Here is a 19,611-nt window from a genome sequence, read left to right as displayed (position 1 = left end):
AAGATGCAAAAACAAGGGTTGGCTTCCCCAAAATGTTTTCATTGGCTTTAGAGAACTAAAACACACCAGTCTGGGTGACTAATACTTCCTGTAAAATAAAGATAGATCAACACATAATTAAATTCTGGCTCAAATGTAATTGTTGTCTTGGAAACAGTTTGGGGGATAAATACGGTTATGCTAATGTAACTAACTCCTCATGATTCCCACCAATGATCTAGTTTATTAATTAGGCCAGGCCATCCTACTACCTCGTGTTATCTATTTTGTAATATTTAAAGAGTTAAAAAAAAAGTTCCTAAGAGAAAAATGAAGAGGAGGAAAAAGGGATAAATCTTAAATTAGTTATTTGTCAGCTCTCAAAAGGATTCCAGTTGGAGGAGTAGGTTAAAAGTACTTTTGCTTATTTGTGGGTTCCAAAGATCCTTCCTACCCCAATAGGCAGAAAACAGTTAGTATATCCAGCATTTTTAACGAATAATTCCTGGAGTTATTTCTCTTAACTCCCTCTTTGGAGGATTTAAAATTCGATGGATCCAAGAGAAACCAAAATCCTAAGTGGCCAGTGTTTTCTGGTTTCTGCTCTGAGTATACAGTGATTTTGTAGGAAGTTTACTTCGTGCGTAGCCTGAAGGGCAGCCTGCCTGCTCTGAAGGGTTTTGCTGAGGCCGAGTGTGAACTCTGGGCGCGAGAGCGCATCTCGGCTCTTAGATCACACCCACTCGGGTGTGCGTGTGAGTGAGTGCGCGGGTGCCTGCGCGCGTGTGTACGTGTGGGGAGGTGTGCGCCAAGAGGGTGGGGTGAGGGGCAGCGAGGAGGGCTCTAGGTGAAGCGGGAGCAGAGGGAGGTCGCCCGCTCCGGCCTCTCCCCCAGGGGCCGCAGTGGCTCGCTCGCACTCCGGCTGCACCTCTCGGTGCGCGCCGCGCCGGCGCCACAGGCCCCTGGACCCTTGGACCAGCGCCCTCCGGCCGCCCGTCCCGCGCGGCCCGCAGCCGGGACCGGCGATGGCGCGGGACTGACGGCCGCCTCCCCTCCCCGGACCCTCTGCCCCGCCCGAGGGCTCGCGGGGGCCCCGGCACCGCCCCGACCTGCATGAGGGGCGGGCGCGCCCGCGCCCGGAGCGAGCGGCCCTCGGCGCCCCCGAGGCGGTCCCCGGCCGCGCCGGAGGACGACGAGGAGGAGCAGCGGACCGGGCCGGGCTCCCCGCCTGCCGCGGCCCGGGAGCACGGGCTCCCCGGAGGGAGCTCGGGGAGTCCCAGCCCCGGAGGAGGGACCCGGAAGCAGAAGCGGAGCCGCGAGTCGAGCCGAGCCGCTGCCCCCGCTGCCCGCCGGCGCCGGGTGGGGGTCCCGGCGGCTGGATGGGCAGCGGCGGCGCGGGCCGCGGGTGGCGATGGGCGAGGAGCAGAGCACGGTGAGCGGCGGCGGGCCCCAGGAGGCGCGGGCCCCCGCTGGCGGCGCCACGGGCCACCCCGAGCCCCTGAGGCCGCGGGGGGACAGCGCCGGGGAGCCCGGGCCGCGCGCCGCCTCCGCGGAGCCGAGCGGCGGTGGCTGCGGAAGCGACTCGGGCTGCGCGGACACGAGCGCCCCGGAGCCCGAGAGGAGCCGGTGGGGCCCGGACGGGAGGAGGAGCCGAGCGCCCGGGCAGCCCGCGGGACTGGCACTTACCGGGCCCCTCAACCCCCAGACTTTGCAACAGCAGCTGGAAGAGGAGGAGGAAGCTGGGGACCGAAACGAGGGAGGGGATGAACAGCAGGACGCGCCCCCAGGCGAGGAGCCGGAGCCCAGGACCCGCGTCGGGGCGGCGGACGAACTGGTCCTGGACGTGCTGGGGCAGCGGCGCCCAATCCCCGCCAAGAGACAAGTTTTTTGCTCGGTGTTCTGCGTGGAGAATGACCTGCCCGAAGCCCCCCCCGCGGAGCAGCTCTCGCCGCCCGCGTCTTCACCTCGGGCTCCGCCGGTGACGAACGCTCCCAGCACCCCCTCCTCCTTCCCCAGCCCCCGGCTGTCCCTCCCAACAGACCCCCTGTCCCCCGACGGCGGCAGCATCGAGCTGGAGTTCTACCTGGCGCCCGAGCCGTTCTCCGTGCCCAGCCTGTTGGGAGCTCCACCCTACTCTGACCTGGGTGGGGTAGGGGATCCCTACGTGCCCCTCATGGTGCTGATGTGCCGGGTGTGCCTGGAAGACAAGCCCATCAAGCCCTTGCCCTGCTGCAAGAAGGCCGTGTGCGAGGAGTGCCTCAAAGTCTACCTGAGCTCCCAGGTAACTTTCCCCCTTCTGTCCCCTCTTCTGTTCCCCATTCAGCATTTCAAATCCCTGGCCAGGCAGTCCAGCTCGCCCGCTCCCGGCTCACGGGAAGAGGTGATGAGACACCCTTATCAAGGACCTCTGTCAGACACGTTTCTCACATCTCACAGTTGTTTGTCGTTGTAATATTATTTAAGTGTGTTGACCTCACTGGCTACCTTAACTGGAATTTAACTCTGCATGAGCTTCAGGCTTTAGTGGAGGGAACCTGCTACAATGAATTGTCCTCTGCTTCTTTCTTTTACTAAATTGCAAGCAAGAGCTCGCTCAAAAAGGAGGGCAATGAGAGGGCCTCGTGGGCCTGGTCTTCCGGAAATTAACAAATAGTGGGCACCAAATACCATAAGTACCTATTGAGTTGGTGAAGGGTTGGAATGAATATTTCAGGTCCATGATGACTGAATTTTTAATTTTGCTCCATTTACATAGTCTAGAAAAGTTTTATTTATGTTTTTATTCATTCACTTATTCATTCATTCACTTATTCATTCCTTGGCCCTTGCCCACTTAGACGTTTTCTAAAGTTGAAGTGCTTTTCCTCACTGAAGTTTTATGCCAGCACAGTACTTTATTTCTTTAAGAGGGAACAAAACAGAGCAAAACAAAGCAAAGCAAGGCTAAGAGGTTTAACAAAACAAGCAGTGGTAAAACTTTCCTCCTCAGCTCCTTATTTGAAAGCTTGTTTTTTTTCTTGGAAAGCTTCAGAGTGCAACAGACCAGCTTTCCTTCACTGATGGGGAATGAGTTCCTCCAGCAGTTTGCAGTCTGTTATGTTTCTGTCAGTGTTGTGCACAATCTGGAATGCCCTTTGATCCCGTGTTTGACTGTCCTAGGCCTAGTCGTCTTTCAAAACCCTGGCTGTTCAGGTACCAGCTTTTTTTTTGTGAAGTCTTACCTCACCCTCTGGGCCACTGCTTATATACTTTCAAAATACTTCTGCGTGTCTTGCATGCACAGAACTTGTTCCTTATGTGTCTGTTTTGCCAGACTGTACGGGCCGTGGCTGGTGTTTGATAGTTTTCTGTCGAGTTTCTTTCCTGTGATAAGTGTTTAAGGATGTTGGCTGAAGTGAACGGAACGGGATGCCACCCGGTGTGGTTCCTCTGTGTTCAGTGGGTAATCCATGCTGGTGTCTAGACCGAAAGTGTGTGCTGTGCCCGACCAAAAATGCAAAGGGAAACTTCGACAGAATGGAATGTTACACAAACAGTAACTTGGCCAAGATGGTTGAGATTATCCAAACGCCTGTAAGAGACTGATGTCTCTTTCATGCTTTATCCACAAACAGATACTTAAAACGGGAGGAATGTCTGCTCTCTTTGTGGTGGTTTCTATGACATCATCGGCAGACAGATATTGGTGCCATCCGTGTGCAGATCCCTGTGGTGGGATTCAGACATTCCCAAAATATGGGCCCTGCTCCCAGGAATATGGGCCCTGCTCCCACTAGGAGAGCAGATGTGTATACAAGAACAGCACAAGGTAGCATATAATGAGATGGAAACAGTCACAATCCTTAAAGGCTGTGGGTTTAAAAGTTCAAGGGAGGGAGTCCCTGTGGGTTGGGGTATTCTGCGTTGCAGTTTGATTTCCTTAAGGTAGGCCCTTTCCCCAAGGCAGATTTTGTCTTTAAATCTCCATAAGTTAGTTTTGGGAAGTCAATATTTTGATCTCTAATGGAGAAGAGGAGTGGGGAGTGGAAGGGCGGCAGGGTGCATGCAGTGTAATAGTAATACATAACCACTAAAAACTCCTCTGAAGTGAATCTGAAGCTTATCTGTAGTAATTAGGATTGTATGAATGTCCCTGATTGTCTTCCAAAGTATTGGACAGAACTTTCAATAAAGAAAAACATACTTCATTTAAAATAATGAACAAGAAAAATATGAGTCATGCAGGCCAGGCATACTTCTACCTCAGGGCTTTTGTGGTTTGTTGCTCCTTGTGCCTGGAATATCCTCCCTAGATACCATTCCCTTTGCTTGCTCACTCCTCCCCCCTTCTCTCTTTCAGATCTCTATGCAAATGTCACTCAAATGGCCTTCACTGACCACTCTTTTTAATGTTGAGCCTCACTCCACACTCCCATCTCCTTTTCTGCTTTTTATTTTCTTCATAGTGTTAACATACTCTGTTATACTTAAAAAATTTATTTCCCTGAAGACAGGAATTTTCACATGATTTGTTCACTGCTGTATCTTTAGCACCTAGAATGCTGTTGGATATAGAACAGATGCTCAAATAATAGTTACGGAATTTAGGAAGAGCTGAGTGACAGGATGAGATTACCCCTAGTAACCATGGCCAGAAAGTGGTATTCTGCTTGGGCACTAAATTCTACTCTGAGCTTCTTCATGTTTAAGACGAAAGAAAAAGTTTTATAGCAGACAAAAGAATAGGTCTGCTAAGTTTGCTATTAAACTTAGAATTAAAGATTTTTTAGACAGACTTTTAGCTTTTATGAAAATGGCATTTTTTTTTCAGTCAGATGAATAATGCAAGCCTGTGGTTGTAGTATTTCTGGCCTATGTTAATTCTAAGGTCCCTTCTACTCAAAGGGTCTGTGTTTCCTTGCCACTTAACCTCTCTATGCCTTAATTTCCTCATCAGTGAAATAGAGTTGCAGGCCATGATCTGCAGTGACATACCAGTTCTAAAGCAAAACAAAATCAAACTACAGAGTTGTTTTGTTGCCTTTCTGAGCCAGATCAAAGGGGCACAGTGAGTGCTTTCTTTCTCATTTCATAAGCTTTCTTGGGTTTGACACACTAAAATCTGTTAAGCCTGAACTTGCAGGGCTCTTGAGACCTTTTAAAATAAAATGATGTATTTGAAATAAAAAGTTATTAGTGACATTTTTCACCATTTTTTTGAATTTGTGTCAAATAGCGCATTATTTAACATCATTTAAGAAAATAAAGGAGAGCCTCTATTAAGCATTTTATACAAACATTAAAAATTCATACTAAATGTGAATTGGAATATTGCCTGGTTAAATTAACCTTCTTCTAAATGGAGATGCTGAGTTCTTTGAAGGAAGGTATGAGCTTGGAAGGTAAGAACACGGATTTTTAGATGATGTCTTATTTCCATGAGTGCCACCATGGGCTGAATATGTAACAAAGGCCGATGAGTAGATGTGGGCATTATTTCAGCACAGAAAAAGCAGATTAGGCCATGACTTAAATACCTACATACTGTGCTTTAGAAATAATAGCTTTATTTTTCAAAACATAATTCTCCTCCAGTCATCACCGTGACTGGGGCTGCAGGAAACCCCCCTTAGTGTAATGATTTTACAGTGCAGTATGTACCATCCACTTTTCACTTGCCATGGTGAAGGGGTGAACTGATAAATTATAATCTTTGGCACTACATAGGTGTTGACTCAGAGGCTCTAGAGCACCATGACATAGTGGAAGCTACATTAGTTTATATTGCCTAGGTACATAAATCGTCAATACATACGTTTTAGAAGTATTTCCCAGTGACCTCTGGCAAAAGCACACAGTCCTGGCGGGATGTCTGTAGTCTCCTGCAGGTCACTGAGCTCTTGTAAATGTTGACCTCCTCAGCCTGTTTGGCCTCTACCACATCTTCCTAGGAGGAAAGATTGTTGCCTTCTTTGTCCCAGAGAATGATAATTGTGCTTATTTCAGAAATCTTCCATTGATATCTTTCCTTTGTGACTTGGGTTTTAGACACAAAAATCTGTTATAATTTGAAGTATTAATAATTAGCTCTTTAGATAAAGGAGAGAATTGGGCATGCGAAGGACTGTCTAAAGGTAACAGCTGTCGTGGCTTTCAACACCCTGCTTCAAAGGGCTCCAATTGGCAGATGCATGTGAGTTGGAATGTATACACCTGTCAAATGAGTATTAATAGAGACAAGCAACACATTTCTTCTACAGATTGTGAACAAAACAGCTGCTAGATGGTGATGTCTTAAAATGGCAGTCTACTATAGTCACCCTAGAATCAGTGACCTAAGGGTGACATCTTATGTATCCTATTATTAAACTCTGAGTCATGCAGACCTTTCCGGGTACAAGTGTAACCTACTTTTTTCCCTTTAAATCTTAAACCAACCTGTATATTTTCAGAAACTAACGTGTTCAAGATGCAGTTTGCATGCAGCCATCTTCACTCAGGTGTGAATTTACAGATCCTGTCATGCCAGGTGTGATTTTGATAGTCCTGAAAATGTGAAGAATAATGAGACTGAAATCTGTTAAATCACTCAATGCATTCGAAAAGTGAGGGTTAAGGCCTCTGTCCACTTGGGCTTTTGTGTGCAGACTTTGCGTGTGTGTGCTCACACGTGGATTTGAAGGGTGCGATAACATTTGCTTTCACACCTCACTAACTCATGCCCTTACTTCTCACTTCTGTCTCTTTAATAATATGTCTCTCATAACATCTTCATTTCTCTTTAATAACCTCTTTTTTCTTTTACCTTTCAAAATCTGATTTTAGTGGCATTCACCTCCTGCAGAGGGATCTCCTGTTGAGGGCTGCACTCTGCGCCAGCAGGACCTAGTCTGTGTGCCGCCTGAGTGTTTCCCTTCTGGTCTCTTCCAGCTGTCTGGAGATGAGGCTGCAAAGAGAAACCCGGCATTGTGCTCCACTGCCTCAGGGATCGCAAATAACAGGACGTGTAGTACTACTTACCCAAGGCGGCAGTTGAAACCTTTAGAGTGGTGATTTTTTTTTTTTTTTACTTTCTAAAGTAGAGCTCAGCTTTTATTTTTATTTTTATTTTTTTTAAGATTTTATTTATTTATTTGACAGAGAGAGAGACAGCGAGAGAGGGAACACAAGCAGGGGGAGTGGGAGAGGGAGAAGCAGGCTCCCCGCAGAGCAGGGAGCCCGATGTGGGATTCGATCCCAGGACCATGGGATCATGACCTGAGCCAAAGGCAGTCGCTTCACCGACTGAGCCACCCAGGTGCCCTAGAGCTCAGCTTTTATACTGGAAGTCTCTTCCTTACTCCTGATGTGAGAGAAAAAGAAGAGCATTGGACTTAAGCTCCCAGCTTTTTTTTTTTTTAAAGATTTTATTTATTTATTTGACAGAGAGATAGAGCTAGAGAGCACAAGTGGAGGGAACAGCAGAGGGAGAGGGAGAAGCAGGCTCCCCACTGAGCAGGGAGCCTGACACAGGGCTCGATCCCAGGACACTGGGATCATGACCCGAGCCGAAGGCAGACGCTTAACTATCTGAGCCACCCAAGCTCCCCTAAGCTCCCAGCTTTTTATTAAGAGTTCGTCAAAAAAAAAAAAAAGAGTTCGTCATGGGCACTGTTGACAGACACCTGAGTGGTAATTTCTTATAATTAATGTATTCATGTATTAGTGTACCATTTATGCATATAACAAACATCTCTTGGGTACCAGTAGGCCAAGAACCATGAGATACTCTATAAATGCATTAAATTCCCTCAAGGAGCCATCTTAGAGCCTTCTAAATTATGCGCAGTATTTCTTTCTCAGCTTTATCTGGTGGTATAAATAAGCTTTTATGTTGCCAGACAACTGTGGGTCCCTTCTTCATACTTTCTGGGAGGATTTTATTAAACCAATTCTGGAACACCATCTTACCATTTAGGAAACACATTACAATTCCTCCTATTATATTTATTCCAGAGTAATAGATTCATCCATTATTTATTTCTTAATATACATATTTCTCAGAGCTCTAATTGTTGGAAATAGAATATTATTAAATAGCTTGCTCCTTCCAAAATATTTATTACCTTTCCTTAAAAGAAAATATAACTTTGCTAGGTTTGTTTTGGATCATTCATGACATTATGGCAAATCTATAAATTTATAATATTTTAAAAATTCATTTATTTTGTTCAAATTCACTTTGTCAGAAGAGTTTCATATGATAAACTAAATGACCTTCCCAAATCAAATTATGTCTTAAAATAAAAATTCAGTGTCTGCAGGAAAATAATTCCTGAAGTATGTCATTCTCTTTCCACTTTATCAGTGCTATTTGCCTTATCAATTTTGGGGTAATTACCCTTGAGTTTTTAAGTTTCCACAAATAATAAGAACAACCATTTATTGAACATCTATATTTTAAACACTTTATACATGTTTTATTATTTAATTTTAATTCACTTATATATTAAATACCTGTTATATCCCAGGCACTGTTGTAGGTGTTGGGGATTCGGAGAACTAAAACAGATAAAGTCCCTGGCTTCATGGACTTTATATACTAGGCTGGGGGAAGCTAGAGAATAAAATAAATAATTAACTTAGTATATTAGGGGATAATGAGGGCTATGGAGAAAGAGACAATAGAAGGCTGAAAAGAAATAGTGGGGAGGAGATTGTTCTTCATATATTTACAGTTGGGGGGGTAGTTGTCAGGGAGGATTTTACAAGGTGACCTTTGAATAGAGATCTTCATGATGGCAGTAAGGGAACAAACCATGAGGGTATTTGAGGAAATAGTGTAAAGTTCCAGAGACCGGCACATGCTTGGGGGTGGTCCAGGAATGGAAAAGGGGTCCATGTGGCTGAAGCATAGGGAATGAAATGGGGAGTGATTAGAGGAAAACAGCAGAAGTGGGAAAGCTGGTCAGAGAAGGCTTTAGGACCATAGAGAATTTGTGTTTCCTTTGAGCAAGATAAGGCACTATAAGAAGATTTTGAGCTAACCAGATATAACAACCTTTAAAAGAGATTTACTGTGGCTCTTGTAGGGAATATACTATAGGAGTCAAGAATGAAATTTAAAAAGTCAGAAGACTATGGCAATAAGCCAGAGAGATGGTATAGTTCAGAGTAAGGTGATAGAGGTGACTATGGCTTGAGCTGGTTGAATTTTGAATATATCGTGAAAATAGAGCTGACAGAATTTGCTGATCATTGAGTGTGGGATGAGAGAAAAAGAGCCAAGGATGACTCAGATTTTGAGCCAAAGCAATTAGAAGAATGGGGTTGCCATTTAATACGATGAGGAATACTGTAGGAGGACTAGATTTAGGGAGAATCAGGAGTTCGTGCTAAGTTTGAAAAGCTGTTTAGACATTCATGAAGGAGTGTTGAGTAGGCAGTTGGCGTCTGGCATTCAGAAGAGAGATCTGAACAAAAGATACACATTTGAACACTCGGGGCATGTAGATGATATTTAAAGCCATGAGCCTAGCTGAGGTCACCTGGGGAGTGATAGTAGATAGGGAAGGAGGGCTGAGTCTGGGCATAGACTAATATGGAACCCCAGACACGTGAAGGAACCAGGAAAGAGTCTAAAAGGGAGTGTGCCAGGTAGGCAAGAAGAGAACCAAGGTAGAGTGGTTACCCAGAAGCAAACCATTATGGTGTTTTAAAAAGAAGGACTAATCATCTTTGTCAAATGCTTCTGATAATTTCAGCAGGATGAGGGTTGAAATTGACCATCGATTTCCCCAACAAGGAGGTTATTTGCAACCGTGAACAGTACTGTTTTCATTGGCACTGGTGGGGTTGGCTTTCTGATTAGAGTGGGTCTGAGAAAATAGGAACAGCTCCATTTCTATGCTGCAGATAGTGGAATGCTACACAGTAAAACTCAAGGTTAGAGAGATTGAATAACTTGCCTTAAATCACATAGCTGAGAAATGGTGGAAGTGGGATTTCAGTTCAGGTCCATTTGGCTCTAAAATCCATGGCCTTTTCACATTGTTTACATTTATTATCTTATTTGTAACCCAAATATATTTGTTTCGTTTTTCTTTTAAATTTATATCTGTATTGTACAAAATCACAAGGCTTCTAGTCCAAGGAGAAGAAACTTAATCACATGTTTTGAGGAAGTGGAGGACTCTTGCCCAGGTCCAGAGAGAGATTTCTACCAAACCCAGCCTCATCTTCATGTAAGAAAATCAAGAGAAATTGAGTTAAAAAAAGCTATAATTTGACTTACTGTCAAGTTTTAATGGCAACATACTCACCTGTTTTCTTCTTAACTCTCTGGCCATTCCTTTTGTTTCCATTTGAGCTTTCTCTTGTATTACCATCTTTTAACATTGGTGTCTGCCTGGTCCTAGCCTAACCCCCTCTCTGTTCACACGATCTGCTCTTAGTGGGACAAGCTCAGCCACTCTTTCAAGTAACACCTATGTGCTCTTGACTTCCAGATCTTTTTCTCTAGCCTGAATTGCTCTTCTCACCTTCAGCACCATATAGCCATCTCTCTCCTGCCCATTTCCACTTGCATGTCCCAGCCACAGCCACCTTAAACTCAAAACTACCTCTCCCTTTTCTCATCTTCCTTCCCACACCCCTGAAGCCCTGCTCCTCCTTTGGGGTTCCCCTTTTCCATCAGTTGTACCCAGGTCAGAAACTTGGGAGTCATCATTGAGTTCTTCCTCTCCCTCGCCTCTCACACCTAATTAATCATCAAGTCCTCTCAATTTTACCTCCTGAAAATAATTTTATCCTTTTTTCTACTTTTCTCCATTTCTCCTGACATTTCCCTGCTGAGGCCTCCACCACTTCTATCCTGGATTCCAACAGCAGCTTCTCACTTGGTCCCAGTGTTCCAATCTTGACTGTTTCCCATCTGTTCTCCACACTATATAGCCAGAGGGTTTTTTGTAAGATGCTCTACAGGTCTTGGCACTCCCCTTGTTAGCTTTTCAGTGTCTGCCTCTTGCTTTTAGAATAGAATCTAAAGAGAGTTTACATGTGCCTGAGTGATCAAACTCTCGTTTACCACTCCCCTCTAAGTGTACACCCATGTAAAACTTCTTTCTGTTCCTTGAACACTCTGTGACTCTCTTAATTATGAGCCTTTACCTTTAGTGACATGAGATTCTGTCTCAGGGGGATCTGATTTTTTTCCTTATTCCCCTAATTCTGCTTACCTTTCACACTTACTGATTCTTCTAGTCTCAGCTTAGACATCTCCTTTGGGAATTCTTCTGGACTCCTTATATCTGGATTAAGCATCCTTTCAATATTTGACAACCCTCTGTACTTATGGTAAGATTCTTATTTCACTGTATATAAATTGCCCATTTCCTGCTCTATGTTCCTTTAGACTGTAAAGCTTGATGTATGTAGAGACAGTCTTTTTTGCTGATTAGTTTCTTAGTTCTTGGCATGTTGGAGGCATGAAATGAATATCTGTGGAGTGGACTTACTTAGTTACTCCATAAATAATTAATACACTGGAGGCTGGTGTTGTCAATATATGAAATACTGCGATAGATAGCTAAAACGATATTTTAAAATGAAGTCTTGATATTTCATTATCTTGCTTAAAAACCTGGAAGCCCTTCCTTCCCATTGCTCCCTGTAAAGATCCCAGTTCATAACACTGCTGCTGTTTGGCCTCTGCTCTGCTCATCAGTGCCTTCTCCCTTCCAACTCTCCTCTCTCCTTGCCTTGGTGAGTGAATCTCTCCTTGTCCTTCAGAGCTCGGCCTTCCTTAAGTCTCCAGACTGAGTCAGTCTGCCGTTAATGCTTTTAGAGTCCTTTTCCCTCTGCTGCCATTGTATTTTTATCCCCTTTTGTAATTGTATGTCTAAGTGATGATTTGATGTTTGGTTAATTTTCTGCCCCCAACACCCCTATTCTTTAAGCTGTGTTTACAACTAGCACTTAGCACAGAGCCCAGGATAGAGTAGGTGCTCAATAAATATTTGTTAAAAGGCTGAGTGAATGATTGAAAGTAAATTATAATAGGTGTATGTTGGTGGAAAAATAAGGTAATATTTGAACCTGAATTTTTGGTACCTTATTCCACCGTATGTTTAAACTCTGAGTGCAATGGAATGCTGTGGCCTGAGTCTATCCTGACAACCCATCTATCACAGAGGTACTTCTTTAATTATAGGACCTATTCTGGTTACTGTGTCCCCTGCTTAACAAATTCCTCCAGAACCTAGGGACTGAAAACAACCATTTTATTTTGATCATGACGTATCAGTCAGAAATTTGGGAAGGGCTCAGCTGGTCAGTTCACACTCGGGGTTTCTCATGAGGCTGTAGGCAGATGTCCGCTCACTCACGTGGCTGTCAGGGAGCTCAGCTGGGGCTATCAACAGGAGTGCCTGCCCGTGGCCTTGCCGGAGTGCTAGTCTTAGGGCAGCAGGCTTCTGACACGGGGGCTGGCATCCCCTGGAGCCAGAGTCTCAAGGCAGCCAGGTGGGAGCTACATGATCTTTTCTGCACTAACTCTGGAAGTCATTCAGTGTCACTTGGCAAAGCAGTCACAGGCCTGCCCAGATTCAAGAGGAAAGAACTTAGACCCCAGCTTTTTTTGTGCAAGTGTGGAGGAATTTGGGCCACATTTTTAAACCATCACACTGCTTCAGACAAAAATAAAAAATGTTGTCAATTTAGGTAGTAAATCTTTTAAGCTGAAGTTTGTTTTTTTTTTTTAAATTTAATGTCTTAATGGATCATTTTATCAAATATTTCCAATTCATATCATTATTTTGATTAATATGTTTTGGTGTTGTGTTTTCATGCTTTATTCTTGAATAATTTAATAGTAGAGCTTTATTTATTTATTTAAGCAGAACTTTTGTTGTAGAAGCCTTTCTCTTTTAAAATTAAATATTTTAGGTAATTCCATTGTAATGGAAATATCTCCCAATCAGGATCAGCTTCTAGTTATTCTGATTATATACCCCAGTTAAAATTATTCTATATAATTTCCTTTCCATTATATGAAAATTTTAGCTTCAGTAATGGTTTAATTATTATTTGAAAAAGTTAAGTATCTTTCTGAGTAAAAACAGTTGATGTAACATATTTTTTTGTAGATCAGGCACTTCCTATACAGAAATAATATTATTTCTAATGACACCTTAGAATTGACCAGCCTAGTTAATCTCTCTTTTTTAAGATCTTATTTATTTATTGACAGAGAGAGAGACAAGGAGGGGGAGTGGCAGAGGGTGAGGGAGAAGCAGGCTCCCCGCTGAGCAGACGTGGGACTCGATCCCAGGACTCTGGGATAATGACCTGAGCTGAAGGCAGATGCTTAACCGACTGAGCCACCCAGGTGCCCCCCTAGTTAATCTTTGCTAAATTGGCCCGCTGTTGGATATTTATTGTTTGTGATAGTCTAGCTTGGGTAATTTTATCATTTGGTTAATAATTTCCAAATTTCCAGTAGTATAAATATTTTTCTCAGAAATCTCTTCTGGATTGAGGATCTGCATACCCTGAAACAGAAGGGTTAGATAGCTTTTATGATGTGCCTTTTTTTCCCCTCTGGCTCAGGTAACTAAATTCTGGGCTTATTCATTCATGTGAACGACTAATCCCTTTTTAAATCTTCCTAAGCTATTTGCCTCAATAATATTCTCTACTGTAAGATTCAGAGGCTAATTATAGGCTACCTAGCAAATTACTTCCCTTTTTGTGGTGTTGATTCTTGCCTTATTTCCTCACATGATTATTGGCCATACTCAGTGTTCCTGAAGCTCTTTAGCTCTGAGTTGTATGTGGCAAGTTAAATCACTGCAGCCTTTTCCTCTGGTTACTTAAAAATTTTAAACAGCAGGTAAAATAAAGCAATTGCTCATAATATTTTACCAGCATTTTGTTTCCTTTGACGATACCATTTTTTTTTCTGATATTCCCTGTTTGGTTCATTAGTTTATGTCTAAGTAGAGCTGTAGGATCAAATCAGAAGTGATTTTGATACGGCCTGCTCTTAGTGTACCTCTTTTATGTAAACATCTGACCTTGGTGAGGAAAGTGAATTTCTTCACATAGTTCTGTACAGAGTATGTTTTGTTTTGTTTTGTTTTTTAAAATTCTCCAGCCAGAGAGGCCCATGGTGGGAAATGACAGGTGCAATCCCAAGAGTTCTCATTTAATCTTGCTTTAAACTAGTTTTACCCTTAACTTCAGTGGTTTTTTTTTTTTATTTTCTTGTTATCTTTTTTCCTCCTCTTTGTTGTGAAAGATACACTTTGAAAAGAATAGGCTTCTAAAAATAAAGAAAAATATTCTGTATCCAGTGTGTTGGTGCTTTATGCTAAAATTGCATGTGTATGTGTGAAGGTCTCAAGATTGTTTATTGATGTATCATGAGAGGATTATTTGCTGATCTTGATTTGTAAAAATCTAAGTGTAGTCATTCACAGGTAAATTCATGTGTTTCAGGTGTAGTTTGAATCAACCAAAATAGATATCCCTTGGGTTTACCTTTTCAGTTGCTAGTTTTTAATGCCACCTTATGAGTCATTGAGGCTTCACCCTTAAGATGAAGGGAGAGCTTTGGGGCACCTGGGTGGCTCAGTTGGTTAAGTGTCTGCCTTCGGCTCAGGTCATGATCCCAGGGTCCTGGGATAGAGCCCCGCATCGGGGTCTCTGCTCAGCGGGGAGCCTGCTTTTCCCTCTCCTCCCCGCTCCTGCTCTCTCTCTCTCAAAGAAATAAATAAAATCTAAAAAAAAAAAAAAAGATGAAGGGAGAGCTCAGAAGGAATGTTGGGAAAGAGAACACTTGAAAGAATAGTAATTTATCCCAATACTTTTTTTTTTTTAGATTTCAGGATTTTTGAAAAAATACTATTTGTTCAGATACGTTTTTTTCTCTAAAAAGCATATCCACAAACTTTAAAAACTAGGAAACAATTTTCTATCCCACTTAAAATTCATCCAAATGAATTGTTTCAGAGTTTTTAACCCATTTGTTTAAAAATTTATCATTTTCTGATTAGTTGTAAGAGTAGTTAATTGATATTAGGGAAGATATAAATCTATTATGTGAATTTCAGCACCATTTTTTGTATAATTGGTAGATGAGACACAAATATAAGTATAATGATTTAGTAAGTAAAGCAACTGCATTTTTTTGCATCTCTATATCCATGTGGAGGTGTTTTTTCAGTTCTGGCAGTCATTAGACAGTGTATCAAAATAAATTGAACACAGACCTTAGAGCACCAGTATCACCCAGTGCTAAATGAAGATCTTTAAAAATAAGGAAGCTAGTTCTAACATATTCCTTTCACAATTATTAATATTTTTATTAAGATGTTTTATATCATTAACTAAAAAAATAAAATGAAGATGCTAAAAAAATTCATTGGAACTTTTGGATTATTTTGTTCAAATATCCTTTTGGCTTGTTATAATCTAGATGGATGGACAGAGCCCTGTTTGTTTGCTCAGGGTGCTCATGAGGCCAAGACCAAGCCGGCAGTCTCCTCACAGGCTGGTTAATGACGTGCTGATGTGTGGCCATAAACTACCTTAGCTCTACACAGTCATATCATAAATTGACTGCTTCTGAACATAAGACTGGCTGAAACAAGATGGAAGAATTACTATTTATCTCATCACCACTTCTGGAAAAACAAATTAAAATGCATGTTCCAATAGATCAGTGAGTTACAGAGATGTTTACATTGAGAAATCTTTTCCACTGGCCAAGACTTTCTTTCACTGTGGTCAAGCTATAAAGATCAGTTCTCTAGTATTCAGTTGGGTTTAAAGGAATCAAAGGGGAGGAGGGAGCTAGAGTACTCTTATTCTATTAAAAATATTTACAGACACAGAATATTTGCTTAGCACTCTGCTAATCACTATGAGAAGTGACAATGTATCCCCATAAGTAGTCTGTGATCTGTCCTTGTGGCAAGTTTAGAAATTCAGTAGGTGAAAAATAAGCTCTCCAGGCAAAGATTAAGGAATGTTTATGACTAAATCATGTGATGCTGATTGTTGACTTAAGTGGTTCTAGGAAGAGAAAGCTGTGTTTATGGGAATAGAAAAAGTTTGAACTTGGCTACTGTTTAAAAAATAGTTTTTGATGCATAGGGAGAGGAGAAGGAGGTTAGAGGTAGGGCATCTCTCCACTTGGTGGAGTGAGCAAGCATGCCTATACACTCAGAAACACACCTGTGGAAATCGAGAGGGGGTGCAAGCACCATGACTAGAGAGAGAAGTTCAGATGGATAGTATGGCAATTATATATGGTGGAGAGATGAGAGCTGAATGGTGAGCAAGAGTCAGCAGAACAAAGACCTTAGCACAGAGCTGAGCACCATAGGCAGAGAGGGTCCCAGTGTCCTTCTGTTTCAAGACCAGAGAGCCAAGGGAGCCTGCTTAGAAATGGCTCACAGAGGTAGATGCAGGCAAATCATGTAGAGTTGTGTTGCCCGGCTATGGAATTGGTGTGTTATTCCAAGTGTGATGGGAAGTCACTGGACCATTTGGTAGAAGTGTAAAATGACAATGAATGCTTTAAAAACATTCTGGCTTCTATGTGGAGAATGAATTATGTTTGAGGGGTGGGGTGGCAAGAAGAGCAGCAGGGAGGTGGATTGGAGGCAATTGTAGTCATCCAGAGCAGAGATGACAGTGGTTTGAACAAGTGTGCCAACACTGGAGATGGTTCTGTCTCCTATTCTATCACTTTTCAGGGTTTGCCTTTACAAGGTTTGGGAGTGCATTGCCTTTGGCACAACAGAATGTCAGGCCTGTCCTTACAGCCTCTGTTGAACCTCTGTTCAACTTGATTCCTTTTAACAATTTACCTGTCTGGGATGGATTTGTTTGTTTGTTTGGTTGGTTGGTCTTAAATGTTTGGTTCCAAGAACACCATGTAAAAACTCACCGATCAAAAAATATGAAAATATCTCTTGAATAGGTGTCTATAGTTGTTATTTTACTGATTATTAGAATCAATTTATCAAGGAAATTGAGTTGTCCTCTGTTAACTTTTTACACTTTGCTCTTTTTAATCTTTGCTCAATTTGTTTGCTTTCATCATTATGTAAAACAAACAGGAACTCATACCCCACTTTCCCACAGATCATAGAGATCTTACTGGTCAACCTTCAATTCTAAGAGGAAGTTATTAGAACTCTCTGGTCATTCTACTTAGTTCTTGTCCTTACTTTTCAAAAGTTGTTTTTAAATAACTGTCATGTGCTTCCTCAGTCAATTCCTATCTTGTTACACATGCTCATCTCTTCTAATTCTTGTTTTCGTAACAGTGTTCTCTTTCGGTGTCAGTCCCACTTCCTCTACCTTTAATGGGAAAGGCCCGGGGTTGGGGCTCACTCAGGCAATGGCTGTTTTATTTTGATTGTGTCTGCCTTTGTCCTTGTTTTCAGTAAGAGTACACTGAGAAAGCAACTACTTAAACAAAGATTGGCTTTGTTGATTTTATGCTGAGTAACTGAGTTCCTCCTGGGCCTATACTTTCATTTGTTTATTTCAGAGCATCCTGAAGTGTTTCCTCTAATGACACTGTTATTGACCGTAAAACCAGAAATATTTCAGTTGAAGTCATAAAATATTGATGTGATTTTATTTAAAAGATTATGAGAAAACCTCAAGTATTTATCTTTAAAATAGATTTGATTTCTTTCATGTACAGGTTGCCTAGATGTTAGAAGAATATAAACCCTTTACGTTTGTATTATGGCAGGTTTTTCAGTCATCTCTCCATTAACTCTTAGCACTTGATAAAAGTAATTTATGGAACAGTAGTCTTTACGAAATTTAAAATATTTTCAAATTAGATAGGGTGAATAGTCATACTTGGTAGTGTGTCAGAGTACTTCAATGTTTATAAAACAATTTGAGAAAAGGTAAAGTAATTTAAAAATTAGACTTCATGTTTTATGTTTAGAATATTCAGTAAGTTTATAATGCCTTATTTATTGAAATAAGGCATTATAACAACTCAATAAAATTGAAATATTATTATTATTAACTGCCCCCCCCCGTATTAATCTTCAAGAATCAAATCACTTCAAAGTGAATTCACTATTTTTCTTCTATAAGTAGGAATGGGATTTGATTTTGGGATTTCAACACTTTAACATTTTTTTTCCTTAGAAGTACTTATTTTATTGAAAAATAGAAGCTAGTTCATAAAGTAATACAAAATATTTTTCAATGTTTATTTCACTTTATAGACACTTTAGTATTTTCTATAGCAAAAATGTGGTTGATACCCATTTTATGCAAAAATCCCATAGTCTAAACCACATCCTCAACCAACCAAAAAAAGTATTCCTGCATTGCATTTTGTATAAATAACACATTTATGTAATAATTTATAGCCATTACCATCTTACAGACTATCGTTAGTAATATATTTACATTTGATAATGTGGTAGGTCCTACCTGAAAACAAACAATTGTTTTACTTATGTACCTACACTCTAAAACTTTTAAAAATTTTCTATATGATATGCAAACCCTTGTTTCCCAAGTTACACTGGCTACATCATTGATATATTTATACAGGAAAAAAATGTCCCAAGTTGATGCCATTATGGTATGTGAAAGTAATTTACTAGGTTTTTGATAAGAAGAATGGAAATGGGTTTGCATTACTCGGATGTTATCTTTGAGTGAGACTGAAGAACTGTGAAGGGAAGTCATTCATCTTTCCTTGGCTAGCAGGTCGCTGTCAGTGACAAAAGGGAAGAAGTAGATGTAACTGTCACAGAAGTCCACTTTTTAGAGTATTTTGTTTCAAAGGGAAAAAAAATGCTTTCTGTATATTTCCTGTTCACTGCTTCAGCCTCCTTGTTGGTCCCAAGTAGGAGTTCTTGACTTGGTAATCTTACCAGTTCATAGATTGTCTTCAGAATGGTTACAAATGCCCTAAATCTTATGCAAAATCCTTTCTGTTGTGAGTAGCTCCATAACATTTGTTGAGTTTTCATGCCATTACCCCAAAAAAGGTTTAGAGCCACTAACTTTGAAAGGTTTTTATGTCTCAGGAGCTAGAGTCTGTCCAATTATGATGGTTATTTGCTTTTCATGATACTCAAGGTATTGGGCTAGAGCTCTGAACAGTCATGTCTATTTAGTATAGAGAGGAAGACACAAAAATTAGAAGATTGAGGTAGCAGCTGAAATATGGCCAGGACAAATGTAAATTTAGAGAGTGAGTAGTGGTTTACTGGATTTAAGTCCTGCACTCTCAGTGCTGGAAAGGACCTTAGAGGTCATCTAATTTGAGGTAGACATCAATGTATCCAAGCTACCTTCTTTCCAGTCACACATTTACCTGAACAGAGATGACCAGTAAGAAATATTAATACTCATACTGGTCATTCTAGTCTGTCTTCCATGATAACCTTCACTTTTGTAAGGGGGGGAGGTGTGTAATGGTGATCTTTCATTCCCAGTAAGATTAATTAGTTTCCTCCAGTGCCTTGTGGACCTTTTTCAAATGCAGTGCTACTTACTGGACAGTAAAAAGAGGCTTGGAGTTAGAAGATCTGAGTTTCAGTTTTTGCCTATAATATAACTCTTGGAAAAGACACTTAATGGGTTGGTGTATCGGAAAGCTTGCACATTGCACAA

The 19,611-nt window shown here is 41.6% G+C and overlaps 1 protein-coding gene across 1 annotated transcript in view; it reads left to right on the top strand.

The window, feature by feature from the left end:
• The first annotated feature begins 1,390 nt into the window (after positions 1-1,390).
• The window catches only part of RNF217 (ring finger protein 217), a 144,527-nt gene continuing 126,306 nt past the window's right edge, over positions 1,391-19,611 (top strand). Inside the window, exon 1 of the mRNA XM_032407948.1 lies at positions 1,391-2,260. Coding sequence (XP_032263839.1) covers positions 1,391-2,260 — 870 coding nt within the window. The remainder of the gene's footprint in view (positions 2,261-19,611) is intronic.

The sequence above is a fragment of the Phoca vitulina genome, unplaced genomic scaffold (assembly GCF_004348235.1).
Source record: "Phoca vitulina isolate PV1807 unplaced genomic scaffold, GSC_HSeal_1.0 scaffold9, whole genome shotgun sequence".
In the NCBI taxonomy this organism is placed as follows: Eukaryota; Metazoa; Chordata; class Mammalia; order Carnivora; family Phocidae; genus Phoca; species Phoca vitulina.
Note: the sequence above shows the minus strand (reverse complement) of the source record. Positions and strands in the feature narration are given on the sequence as shown.